General features: G+C 36.9%; 1 protein-coding gene across 6 annotated transcripts in view; it reads right to left on the bottom strand.

Annotated features, from left to right (window-relative positions):
• The window catches only part of myt1la (myelin transcription factor 1-like, a), a 64493-nt gene that overhangs the window by 4113 nt on the left and 45792 nt on the right, over window positions 1-14588 (bottom strand). For all 6 annotated transcript variants that reach the window (XM_082147474.1, XM_082147473.1, XM_082147477.1 and 3 more), the window contains exons 11-21: window positions 14231-14451; window positions 11909-12183; window positions 8619-8843; window positions 4676-4794; window positions 3871-3939; window positions 3704-3766; window positions 3543-3626; window positions 3123-3344; window positions 2142-2233; window positions 1937-2040; window positions 1705-1848 (exon numbers count right to left, since the gene is read on the bottom strand). In XM_082147474.1, the coding sequence (XP_082003600.1) occupies window positions 1705-1848; window positions 1937-2040; window positions 2142-2233; window positions 3123-3344; window positions 3543-3626; window positions 3704-3766; window positions 3871-3939; window positions 4676-4794; window positions 8619-8843; window positions 11909-12183; window positions 14231-14451 (1618 nt within the window). The remainder of the gene's footprint in view (window positions 1-1704; window positions 1849-1936; window positions 2041-2141; window positions 2234-3122; window positions 3345-3542; window positions 3627-3703; window positions 3767-3870; window positions 3940-4675; window positions 4795-8618; window positions 8844-11908; window positions 12184-14230; window positions 14452-14588) is intronic.

The raw sequence follows: 14588 nt of genomic DNA, 5'->3' as shown, positions 1-14588 counted from the left end.
ATCAACGCACACATCAATTATGATAAACAGAAGCTCAAGCATGTTCGCTTGACTTGCAAGAACCAACGAGGTTCATTCTCCTGTGTTACGCAGCACATCTGAGCTTCTATAAGAGGTTTGTTCCAGTGCGTTAAGCACGTACGGTTGAGCTTCTGTTCATGTTCGCTGATCAATGTTTATATGTGAATAAAAGCCTAAAAGCCAAGCGTGTCTCTTTTCAGAAAATGTTGACTAAATTTCTATGAATTCGTTTTACAATCTCTTTATGAACTTTTAGAAGCGACAAAGTGGTAGTTGCGTAGCTGTCAATGGAGGGACAGAAAACTCTCAGATTTCATTTAAAAGATCTTCATTTGTGTTTCGAAGTCTTACGGGTTTGGAACGACATGAGGGTGAGTAACTCATGACAATTTTTCATTTTTATTTTGGGTGAACTAACCCTTTAATTCAAAGGGGAAACAAGAAAATTTTTCTGACCCCATTGGCAGATTGTTTTTTATAACTCTTTTGGCGTAAAAACTACTGTCAGGATTTACTAAAGACACGCAGTAAAAAATTTGCGCTGAAAAGCCGTGGACAGGGTTATTTTTGAGGCTGACCTTGTTACATATACATTTATAGGATTTCCTTTTCAGATGCAAAATTTATTGGTGGAAAGTATTTAAATGAATCATGCAAGGTGATTTACTAAGGTTTGCGCTAGTCAATTTTCTGGTATTTGAGCCATTATTTACCGGCCCAAAAAAAGCATGTCTTAAACCAGATGCTAATTTGGGCTGCTCTTGGCATTGCGTTGGTCATTATGGAAATGATCAGGTTGAGTCTGCGTTCTTTAATTTGCGTGTCATCAGTAGATCATGCGCAGAACTTTCCACTCCCATCGGCACTCTTTTGGAATTGCGCTCTCGCGCTAACTTGCCCCGTTTTTGTAAATCCGTCCCTTAATACCCTAAGTCATTTTGCTTCTCAAGTAAATGTAGCTTGATTTAAGAAAGTTTAGATATTTGTACTAGAAAAGACAAAAATGCTTGGGAAGAACATTCTTTTTTGCAGTGCAAGTGGTTGAGCGGCATGACACATGAATAGGCAACAGTCGTCTGATGTTTGTGCAGCTTGAGGACCCCTCGTGCGCACTCTAAATAGCATCCATCAACAGTGGGGGTGGAGAATTCAGGAGCCATATTCAAGAAGACATGTTTCAGTTGTTTACTAACATGGCTGCCACATTTGAACAAGGCTTTTCCAATCGCGCCCCGTCTCAATGAGTATATGTTGGACCATGTTGTTACTCAACTGAAAAGCAGTCGTTGGAGTGGAGGTTGTTTTTCTACAATGGTCAGTAAAGGGGAGTGACCTCAGCACAGAAGCATATGGAACTGCGAGGAACTCAACAACAGACATAAAGAAGCAGATGGGAGAAACAATAGAAACCGGAATTTCATCCCTAACTGGTAGCGTCTGAAATGCAGACTCAGGCCCTGGCTTTCAACAAGAGGCAGTCTATATGACTATTCTATGCAGATATAACATTTATTGTAGGTCATACATGAACAAACTTTAATAACTCATTTGAATTTATTCAGATTCCCAGGACTTCCTTCCTGTGAATAATTATCAAAGTACATTTGAATCCTGACTTTGTAGTCCCTTGATCACTGATATTTTCTTACCCCTAGTTGAGGACACATGTCCGTTGGCTCTTACCATATGAGGGAGCTGGATGTTAGCGAGACTGTTGATGAGGGACTGGCTGAGGTTGGCAAGCTCATGCAGCAGCGAGTCATTCTGCTGCTCTATAACCTTGTTTTCCTCCTCGATGGACTTCAGGTTAGTCTCCATGGTGGTGATCTGGCGGGAGAGAGAAAGAGAGACAAAGGCATCTCTGTGACTGAACACATGGCCATTGCCCGTTTTGAGAGATGGCAAATGTTCTTACTTGAGTTCTTAATTTGATCATGTCTGACTCTACTTGATTGTTTGATTCGTTCAGGTCTTTGATTTCCTCGTCCAGTTGTTTTATCTCTTCATCATTTTCTATGCCTGGAAGGGAACATGGAGACATTCACTGTTAAAAATGCCATTGGCGAGTAAAATTAATTTAATTCCATTGTTAATTATATAATAAAAGAAAAATGATGTACCTTTACTTGCTCTCTGCTTGATTGTGAGCATTTCAACCCCTGTCATCCTAGCTTTCTTCATAGCAGATGTGGCACGAGGACAGCCAGACAGACTACAGACAGACAAATAAAACATAAGAATGATTACACACTATAATAAATTTTTTTTACATTGTTTTCCAAGGCTAAGAAAACCATTAACTGATTCACATACATTTACTGCCACATCTTTGTCTTGTCTTTATCTAAACATCCTTAAAACGAGATAAATTTACTTATACAAATTATTGTATGATAATATGAAATTGATATGTTTTTAGTGAATATATCTTAAATTAACGGTATTTTTCTTAAACCACTAGCAATTTTTAAAACGAGATAAACAAGATAAATTTACTTATACAAATTATTATGTGATAATTATGAAATTAATTAGTTTTTAGTGAATATATCTTAAATTAACAGTATTTTTCTTAAACCACTGGCATTTTTTTTCTTGTTTTAAGCATAAACATACAAAATCCTTTTAAAAAACTTTTTTTATTATTTATAAGAAAAATAAGAAAAAAGAATGTCAATGTGGTATTAGAAAAACAAACATTAATTGTCTTAATATCCATAGTTATTTTAGTACTATTTATATACTATTATAGTAATATTTGTAATTAGTTTTTATTTTTCATATTTCCATTTTTTATTTTGTTTTTCATTTTTATTAGTTAAAAATATCTATTTAGATTTAATTGATTTTAATTTAAGTTTTAAATTTACTAATTTTATCACTTCAACTTTATCTGATTTATTTTAAGTTAATCTAATAGTTATATTTTATTTTATTTCAGCTTTATTTCAGTTGTCGAAAGCAATTTGAATAGTTAACGAAGTTAAGGAAGTTTAGATATTTTTTTATTGAAAAACAATGCAAAAATACTGATTAAGGAAAAGATTTCTTGCTATATGATATGACTATATGACTTGAGAAACAGTCCCACACTGGTGTACCTCCGGTGGGTGAGGAAGCTGCCACTGACGTGGCCAGAGCCATCGCAGCCTGGGGTGGGGCAGGTCATGCCGTCTGTCTTGCCAGACTTCCAGGAGAAAGGCGCTCCGTTCACATAACCGTCTTTCTGACGCTTGGCGGCCAGCGGGCAGCCGGATGCACTGCGGTGGGATGCATACTTCCCAGTCACATGACCCTGGCCATCACAGCCTGGCACAGGACACCTACAGACATTGGGCACAGCAGGGACGAGTTCACACACACACAAGCAAGAGCGAGTAGCCATGCACACACAGACACACATAGTGAAGTTCCGACTGCAGTACAATTGGTCAATTTCAACTTTACCACTGTAAATTACTGCAAGTAACATTCAACTTCACGTTACTTTGGACAGATGAGGGAATTTAAAGAAAATGCACCTGATTGGCTCCTGGTCATCCTTGTCCTCCTTACTGTGCATTATTTTAATACCACTCTTCTTTGCCCGGGGACAACCTGACAGACTTCAGAGCAAGAAAAACTTTTTTTAATCAACTGGTGGTCAAATCAATTTTTAATGTGCATATATGCGAGTCTTCACCTTCTATGTGAGGCATAGTTGCCTGTGATATGCCCAGAGCCATCACAGCCAGGAGTGGGACACCTGCAAGCAATGAAAACATGAAAAAGATTAGTCTAACCTCAGATAGACCTCATTTTTGAAGGTCAGCTGAGGTGGCGTGTAAACATGAGAGCGTGAGGGCTTACTTCAGATCCTGGGAGTTAGATGTCATCATACCACGCATGCCCTTGTCAGCCAGTTGGCAGCTTGATAGCCTTGAGAGAGGATTTGGTATGAGACATGGTATACTTGCACAGCTGCTACTAACGTGCACTCAGGGTCATATTTATCATCAAAAAGATTTACATTCAAATAAATAAAAATATGTTAAAAAAATATCAAACAAATGAATTAGTAGCCTAATAAAAACTGTTTTATTGTACATGAATGCTGAGGTCACATGACCAGTTGAACACTACCAACTTGATCTTGAATAAATTATCATCACTGGCTGCGAATAGTATATATATATCATGTATATTAGTCATGATGGCACCAGTTGTTTTAGGTCTGTTAGATTATTATTTTTTTTTATTTTTTATTTTTTAAAGAAGCCTTTTATGCTCACCAAGGCTGCATTTATTTGATAAAAAATACAGTAAAATTGTGAAGTAATATTGTGAAGTTTTCTTTTTAAATATGTTTTTAAATGTAATGTATGTAATGTAATGTAATGTGTGTCACATGATCATTCAGAAATCCTTCTAATATGCTTATTTGGTGCTTTAAGAAACATTCTGTATTATTATCAATGTTGAAAACAGTTGTGCTGCTGAATATTTTAGTTTAGTTTTCACGCATTTAATCCATCCTAGCTGATTAAAAGTATAAAATTCTTTAAAAAACAATGGTAGTGTACACTAAATAAAATATTATATTAAAAAATCATGCTACAGCATCACATGTAAACAACATGGAATAGTCCTTATCCAGTGCAGATGTCATGCTTACGTGAGGAGCTCCTTCTTGCTCTCCTTGCAGGGAGCAAATTTGTGTTTGGGGCTGGGGAGGGACACGTCTCCTGAATACTGCTGCTCTTCTAATAGATCCTGAAAGGGGTCCAGGTCATCCTGAAAATGAGGAAGAGAGATTTCAATGCATGTTATGATGCAGAATAAGAAGGAAGAATAATACAGTGGCCTGATAGTAATTTCACAATATACAATACAGTTTACATATATAAAAAACACTGGAAAAAAAAAACTCTCATACAGACAAATTTACATGAATTCAAATCCCCCAACAATTTAGCAAAAACATCAAATCCCTTTTAAAATAAAAATAATTCCAATTCCTATTTCAAGGCATGCAGTACCAGTACTGTACACTAGATGTCCTTACAGTCCTACCGTCCTACAAATCACTACAATAGGAGGAAATACAGCTTTCTTAAAGGACTAGTTCACCCAAAAATGAAGATTATCCCATAATTTACTCACCCTCAAGCCATCCTAGGTGTATATGACTTTCTTCTTTCAGCAGAACACAATCAGAGTTATATTAAACAATATCCAGGCTCTTCCCAGCTTTGTAATGCCATTGAATTGTGCCTGAATTTTTGATGGTGAAAAGTACGTCCATCCATCATGACAATAATCCATACGACTCCAGTGGGTTAATAAATGCGGAGCAACGCAAAGGGTTTTTGTAAGAAAATATTTTTTAAATATTATTGCTTTTAACATATTTAAAACTTTATAAACTATAATCACTGGCTTCAGGCAACGTGCGTATGCGCATTCACGAGATAGGAAGGGTGACCTCTGACCCGACGCATGACGTAGGCGTAGCGTAAGCTGCGGTGAGAAATGAAGAACGCGGAAGCAAAGAGGATAGAGCAAAACAAAACACAGGTCACGAATTAGAATTTGAAAATAAGAAGTTTAAAAGAAAAATGTCAGAGGATTTTTAATAAAAGAGGAGCTACGTCCTACATCATACGTCGGGTCAGAGGTCACTCTTCCGCCGGAACTTGACTCTCTTGTGATCGTGAGCACGGACATTCACGGAAGCCAGTGATTATAGCTTATAAAGTTTTAGATATGGATATTTTTATTACAAAAACCCACTGCGTCGCTCCAGAAGGCATTTATGAATCTCCTGGGGTCGTATGGATTACTGTTATGATGGATGGATGCACTTTTTGGAGCTTCAAAAACTCGGGCATAATTCAATGCCATTACAAAGCAGGGAAAAGCCTGGGTATTACTGTATTTAATATAACTCCGATTGTGTTCGGCTGAAAGAAGAAAGTCATATACACCTAGGATGGCTTAAGGGTGAGTAAATTATGGGATAATTTTCATTTTTGGGTGAAAAATACCAAAAAACCCATACCAAGCAAGTTAGTTGCTAACAAAATGCCTGCTGAAAAAAGATGTGAACAACCAAAGAGAAGTCTCCTCTTAAGAATTTTAAGTCATAGTTTTATAGTAATTGTAATATTAAACTTTCGTGAAACTTTCACGATAAAAATGTGACTGACATTTAGAAAGTTTCTTTTTTAAATGTGAAGTGTGTAATTTCTTACTTTTGCTACTAGAATCATCATCACTAACAGAACTTCACAAATAATGATTGCTTCCTCATCAGCTATTGGTTAGAGAAACAGAGACTGTAGCTCCACCCTAAGCTTACGCCATTGGTTAAGTCAACGTTGCTGTGACGGGATGCGCAAACACGCAATAATGTTTAGTTAGTTCCATAGTATTTACACTATGTTACACAATCAACCATAAAACAGTCCTTCCAGAAAAATGCAGTTTTTTTTTTGTGTGATTGTTGCGGGCAAAAATCCTTGATTATGCGGCACGTTTTCTTAAAAAATGCAATGGAATATGCGGGATATTTATGCAATTTTATGTGATGAAATTGCGGGAACTTGCAAAAATTGCGGGAAAAAAAGTGATTCTCCCAACACCCTGTTCTCACTAGGCTATACCTTAAAGCTACACTGTGTAATTTTTTAAGTTGATTCTTAGCAAAAAACACTTTGTTCTTTCAAAATGATATGTGATCATTAATGTGTAATTACTTCTACCAACTAATCAAGTATTCTCGTAAGCGTAGAATCTACCATTTATAATACATATGAGCGAGTCGCTCGAATGACGGCAGCCATGTTGCGCCGCCATCTTGAAAATACATTAGCCAAAGAGGGACATACCTGGAAATTCAAGCTTCGCCTTTCGCGGTTTTACACTCAGTGGCACCGTGACGAATGCGAGGGGGAGATTACTCTCGACTGCCGGCAGATTTGAAATAATACGGCCACCGTAGGAGTTAAAACGCCCTCGGAATGGGAGGGGCTAGAAAGTAATTTTCAGTTGGTAGTCATAAACAATTTCACCGCTAGATGGAAGAAAATCCTACACAGTGTAGCTTTAATGTAAAGAGTCATTTCTTATTACTTCCTATGATATACAAGCATACTACATTACTGAAAGTGCTGGGAATATTTAAGTTCTCATCTTGTTTTATTTCAGACCTTAATAAACACATGGCTCAAACTTACAAAACATTGATGAGTCAAACAAGTTCTGTAGCTTTACAAAAGGAATATGCTACAACTTCTGTAAAAATGAATAAATAAAATGCTTCCTGTTTTACAGAGGTAACTATACAAATCTTCTGTTAAAATAAGTGCTTCCAATGCATAAAGTGCAATCTCTTACTGTAACGTAAATTTACATACTACTAATATATATGGCAAGCCGTTATAGCTTAAATTGTACCTAGCGTTACTCGTTGTAATTGCATTCTTACTAGTAACAATTACAATTAGAGAGCTCTACAAATGAATTTTTACTAGTCATATGTCTCCATTGACTTCCATTCATTTTTAATTACGGAGCTCTACAATTGAATTGCTACTAGTAAGAATTGAATTGTAGAGCTCTCAAATTTAATTCTTACTAGTAAAAATGCAATAACGTGGAGTAACGCTGGGTACAATTTAAGATAAAACGGCTTGCCATAAATATACTTACAAATGTAATAACGTCACTTCATAACGTTCCCATGGCAACAGGGGAAAATGGCTGCTCTTGTGTGAAGTAAACGCAAAATTCTTCAACTTTCTGCTAAGATATATGTGACTTTTTTGCAACGAAAATGCGGGGATTATGAAATCGCATATTTCGCGATCGGAAATCGGCAATTTATGCGGCGAAAGTGCGGCGTATTTGAAAAAATGCGGCCCCCGGCATAAATATGCGGACTTTGGCTGATTATGCATTGAATTATGCAATCGCATAATCGTGTTTTTCTGGAGGGACTGATAAAAATAACTTCTAGTTATTTATTTACATTTGGATTATTTTCTATTTAATAATACAAATTGGTAATTGCTATTGCCAAACTCTTAAATAGATATAATGATCTATTTAAATTAGTGCTGGGCAAAGATTAATCGCGATTAATCGCATCCAAAATAAAAGTTTGTGTTTGCATAATATATGTGTGTGTACTGTGTATAATTATTTTGTATGTATAAATACACACATATGCATGTATTTATTTAAGAAATATTTGCATGTATATACTGTATATGTATTTATACATAATTTATATTATATATAAATATAAATGATTTATATATAAATGTTAAAAAATCTTAAATATATACATGCATATGTGTGTATTTATATATACAAAATAATTATACACAGTACACACACATATATTATGCAAACACAAACTTTTATTTTGGATGCGATTAATCGCGATTAATCTTTGCCCAGCACTAATTTAAATACTGATCACATTCTACAGTGCAACAAAGACAGTGGGCAACAAAGTTCTGCTGACAATGATCTAAATTCACTATGTAAAGCGAGTGCTGCGGTCCGTCTCCAGCCAGACTCGAGGGCTGTCTGGGGGGGGGGGGCAGTACCTCCTTGTGGTCCTCGTCCAGGCGTTTGATCTTGGTGTAGTCCACAGGCAGGTCCCAGCACTCCGCTGCGCTCATCTGGTAGCAGTGGCTGTTGAGCAAGGCCTGCCGCTGGGGCGACATGGGCTGCAGGGGGGTCAGCACTGTACCCCCACTGCCCTCCCCCATCCCTCCAGCCCGGCTCAGATCCAGGGTTCCGTTCTCATCCCCATCTCTGTCATCAGGGCTCTGCCATGAAAAAGAGAAGAAGGAGGAGGAGGATTGATAAGAGAATAAAGAGCAAAGGGAATAATTAAGAGGTAAAAGGATGAGAAAGAAGCAGAGTAAGATATGGAAGGGAAGAATGACAGATGAGGATGGGTCCATGGTTTATACGCACTGTTAAATCAATTCTTTCATCAAGTAAAAAAATGCATTATTTTATTTATTATTAATATTTTCATTACTATTTGTAAAAATAAACATTATTTGTAAATTGTATGTTTTTTTCAAATTGTTTTTAGTCTACTTATGAAATCATAAAAATCATAGAAATTATTTATTAGTAAACATCGTTGTTTTTCTCGTTCGAGAAGCCATTTCACTCAGAAATACACTACCGTTCAAAAGTTTGGGGTCAGTAAGCTTTTTAATGTTTTTAAAAGAAGTATCTTCTGCTCACCAAGGTTGCATTTATTTGATTAAAAATACAAACAAAAACAGTAATATTGTGAAATATTATTCCAATTTAAAACAGCTGTTTTCTATGTGAATATACAGTAAAGTGTAATTTATTCCTGTGATCAAAGCTGATTTTTCAGCATCATTACTCCAGTCTTCAGTGTCACATGATCCTTCAGAAACCATTCTAATATGATGATTTGATGCTCAAGAAACATTTATGACTATTATCAATGTTGAAAACAGTTATTTACATTTTTATTTCATGATGCTATGATGAATAAAAAGTTCAAAAGAACAGCATTTCTCTGAAATCTAAAGCTTTTGTGACATTAAACACTACCGTTCAAAAGTTTGGGGTCAGTAAGAATTTTATTTTTATTTTTGGGGGAAATAAATAAAATAAATCAATACTTTTATTCATCAAGGATGAGTTAAACTGATCAAAAGTTACAGTAAAGACATTTATAATGTTAGAAAATATTCTATTTTAAATAAATGCTGTTCTTTTGAACTCTCTATTCATCAAAGAATTTTGAAAAAGAAATTGTACACGACTGTTTTCAACATTGATAATAATAATGAATGTTTCTTGAGCATCAAATCATCATATTAGAATGATTTCTGAAGGATCATGTGACACTGAAGACTGAAGGAGTAATGATGCTGAAAATTCAGCTTTGATCACAGGAATAAATTACAGTTTAACATATATTAAAATAGAAAACAGTCATTTTAAATTGTCATAATATTTTACAATATTACTGTGTTTTTTTATTGTTTTTTTATCAAATAAATGCAGCCTTGGTGAGCAGAAAATTCTTCTTTTAAAAACATTAAAAAATCTTAAACTTATTTACTTTAAACTTTAAACAGTAGTTAAACAACTTACAGGAACACAAGCAAAGGATCTCGAAGGTGATTTTCTGTTATAATATACTTAGTTGAACCAACAAATATAGCTTTTATTGTGTGTTTAAATATGCACAAGTTTCTCGCTTCTTTCCCCTTCCCTGCATTGGGGATGAATAATTAATATGGTTGCATTGTTTGACCATTTGCCAGTTTTATTTACACTGTTGTAGCGGATTTTGTGTTGATGTCAAGCTGTGTTTGTACCTCTCCTTAAAATGATTAGTTAGTTGTTAGCTACCCTTGTCATGTATAATGTACTGCACAAAGGTCTGTATGTGGCATATTCTGGACAACAAACACTTTGTTCGGTATGTACACTAAATTAATACTTTTATTCAGCAAGGATACATTAAATTGATCAAAAGTGACAAAGATATTTATCACGTTACAAAAAAATGATATTTAAAATAAACTATGTTCTTTTTAAAACTTTATATTCATCAAAGAATCCAGATTTTTTTTTATTTCCACAAGAATATTAAGAAGCACAACTGTTTTCAACACTGATAATAAGATTTTTTTTCTTGAACAGCAAATCACCATATTAGAATGCCTTTTGAAGGCTAATGTGACACTGGAGACTGAAAATTCAGCTTTTCCATAAAAGGAATTTTTGTTTAAAAAAATATTGAACTAAAAAAAAAAAAAACTATTTTAAATTGTAATGATATTTCTCAATATTCCTGTTTTTACTTTATTTTTGATCATTCAAATGCATGCGAGTATTAGAGACTTCTTTTAAAAACATTGATAAGTCTCACCGACCTCAAACTATTATATGGTATTGTACAGTACATTACTCATTGAAAACAGGATGAAATGACGTTAAAAATAGTCTTTCAAGATTTTCAATGATGGCAGATTTTGACAATTTTAAAGTAGATGAATTTAACAAAAAAAAAAAACCTTGAAACAGTAGCCTTCATTTTTTCTTCATTTTTTATAAATTCTACACCATTTTTGACAGTGTGGGAAAGGATTGGAGGAAAAAAGATATGAAAGTAGAGAGTGCGAGCATCTTCTTTGCGCTGCCCTACATCTCCATGTACAGCTGCTTATTAGTGAATATATAGAGCCCTGCAGCTCACTACCTCTGTCCCTCTTTCTCTCTCTCTCTCTCATTTTCAGCCTGCTGCCTCACTGTCCTTAAAGAGAGGTCATTGTCTTTCCTATGTACCCAGAGGGATGCTGGGAGAGCTGGCTTGGCCTGGACCACAGCTGAAATCGACATTACTTCTACTTGCCTCTGTGAGAAAGGGTATGGGCACCACTACTCCAGCGTTCCTGCAGCTGCCAGCTTCCTCTGGTCCTCTCCATCCCCTTGCTCTCTTTATCACCATACAGATTATGTCTGAAATCGATGCGTCACTAAAGCAATCATGGCTCGCTCAGACCATTAGGCTCATATGATGACCCTGACTGTAGCAGAGAGGACCCGCAGGAGCTTACAGAGGTGCTGCTGTCATTCAATGTATTAAATCACACCCTGTGCAAATGAGCTCGGACGAGAGGACCAGGGGGTTTGCCCAGAATTACTCTAAATGGGCATGCCCTCATTTCGCCGCACTACCTGGCTTTACCGGCACAAAGCACAGTCATACAGGAAGGCAGTGCAGAGAAACTTAGAAATCCTCAGTGAGAGAAAGAAAATATATTAGCAGTACAAGTGGGTGAGCATGAGAGAGAGGAACTGGCAGGAAAAAGTTGTCGATCCTCACCTGTGCCAGGAGCTCCGGGCCTTTCCCAGTGAGGCTCTGGGGCATCTCTCTGCAGCGCGTGGACAGGTTGAGGATGGCGGTGGCAGCCATGTGGGCGGCTTCCATGTCGTGTGTGTAGTCGAAGCTGCTCTTGCTGCAGGTGCTGCTGGCGCTGCTTCCTCCTCCCCCTCCTCCTCCTCCTCCCCCTCCTCCACAGCTCAGACTGCTGCTGCTGCTGGGAGCGTAGCTGCTCGTGGTGCTGCTGGCCGGGCTGGAGGTCTTACAGTAGCGCTTGGCTGCACACACACACACACACACACATATACCAGGTCAGATGGGCTGCGTGCACTTGGATGGATGGATTGATGGATGGATGGATGGATGGATGGATGGATGGATGGAGCAATAGACAGATAGACAGACAGAATGAGAGAGAGAGAGAGAGAGAGATGGAATACTAGAATGAGATAGATAGATAGATAGATAGATAGATAGATAGATAGATAGATAGATAGATAGATAGATAGATAGATAGACGGACAAAACGATGTCAGAAAGACATGACACACACACACATATACACACACAGGCTTATTAGATGAGCTGATGTTTCATGATGAATGCTGTGAGAAATTGAGTGCGAGTGAGTGAGTGTGAGAGGGAGAGAGAGAGAGAGAGAGAGAGAGAGAGAGAGAGAGAGAGAGAGAGAGAGAGAGAGAGAGAGGGGGGAGGGAGAGAGAGAGAGAGAGAGCGAGAGAGGGAGGGAGAGAGAGAGAGAGAGAGAGAGAGAGAGAGAGAGAGAGAGAGAGAGAGAGAGGGAGAGAGAGAGAGAGAGAGAGAGAGAGAGAGAGGAGGAGAAATGGTTTGACAGTGTATCTAGGTTTCATGCAGAGGGCTACACATTGTTAACATGAAATCTAAGACCTGCACGGAAAGCATTTAAACAGCATTTCTTTTTGATATAAATCCACATTCATAGACAAACTCTGGTATGCATCCAGACAAAATATATGAGAAAAAAATCAGTTACTGATTAAGAAACTGAGTATCCTCAAATACTGGAAGCTGACAAATCAGCTGCTAAAATGCAGTTATAATCACTTATTCAAGATGTATATTACTCTCCCATTTGATCTTATTCTTCATCTCACTTTGCATTGAGACAAATAGCAATGCTGCCATTACAACTAAACTGGGTGTAACTAATTGATGTTGCCAACTGAGTCTAAATGAAGTGCCGTTAATTCCTAACATTAATTGAATGTTATTCTCATTACTTTTTTTCTCCCAAGGTTTAATTTTCTTCATTTGTCTCATTTATCAAAAACAGAATTTCTACGATAAAGCATGCAGGCAAGTAACATCACTTGCAAGAATGCTCTTTAATTTCCGAGATGTGGTATGTGTTCTGATTTCAATATCATTGTCTATATTATCACTGCAGGGCATGCTGTAATGCTCCTTATGGGCAATCAAGACTGTCCTGATGTAATAACCATGAGTTATAATGAAAATGAGTTATTTTAAGCACAGCTAATGAAACCGTACCAAAATATCCAGCCGAATTCTGTTGACAGGAAATCTCTACAATTTCTGGCTTGGGCGTGAAATCAACTGCTACCATTTTGAACAAAATCGTTCCAGTTAATTTGATTCCTTCACAAATGTAAGTGCACTCATTTATCAAGACCAGGGCTGCAGTTGAGAGTTACGGCGCTGAACATTACCAAACAAAACCAAAAAAAAAAAGAAGCTTGACCCAAACACAGAGAAACAAAATGTTTGAAGAAACTTAAAAACATACACCCAGACATTAGGCATCATGCAACAAGGTTACAGAACTGCCTTCAATATCAATATGCATTAATACAGTATGCATATATAGAATATCATGAAAAATGATCAATTATATTAACATATCTATATATTTTTTACATTCTTCACAGACATGCATTTGGTGATCAAAAATATCCATCCAGCCATAATTCTATTAAAGGATCTGCATGCAAATTGGAAATCTTCTCACTGGGTTTGTGTACCTAGGTTATTAATCATTTCAGAAGCAAATAAGTAAAGTAGGATTTCCAATAAAGGAGCCCTGAACTCGACGAATGCATGTAAAAAAATCCAAACTAATGCGTTTATTAAGAGAAGGCCTTTACTTCAACATAGAATACAGAAAGTAATATTTTTAATGGAAAATACCACAAGGATGTCAGGCAGTACACAACTAACTCTAATCTTATTTCAGTCTGATCCCCTAGAGAAAGGCCAGTTTATCAATTCTGACTCTTGCTACCTTGACAACTTCGATGACAGAGGAAAGAATAAAGACAGGCTTGCCATCATATCCTTTGGGTGAAGTGTCCCGCCCATGGCTCTTTGGGGTGAGGGACCTCTTGCCGTATGCATGAGGTTGGTTGTCATAACTGCTGCTGTAGTCGAAGCTGGCCTTGGAGTACTTCTCCAGCTCCTTGGCCAGGTTGGATCGTGGAGTGCTGGTTGGGACGTTATTTTTGTACCCATACTGTGGGATCTCCAGCTGTTTCACGAAGCACATGGGCCTGAAACAAGTAAAAAGACAGGGAATCAAGGTTGGGTATCAGAGGCCTTGACATATTGTACTTAAAGTCAACATGAATTACTGCTTGCAACCTGTTTTGTATTAATTGTATTAACAGATTCATCTTAAATGGATTGT

The sequence above is a fragment of the Leuciscus leuciscus genome (assembly GCF_965113295.1).
Source record: "Leuciscus leuciscus genome assembly, chromosome: 19".
In the NCBI taxonomy this organism is placed as follows: domain Eukaryota; kingdom Metazoa; phylum Chordata; class Actinopteri; order Cypriniformes; family Leuciscidae; genus Leuciscus; species Leuciscus leuciscus.
The sequence above is the reverse complement of the archived record's forward strand: the minus strand, read 5'-3'. Positions and strand labels throughout refer to the sequence as shown.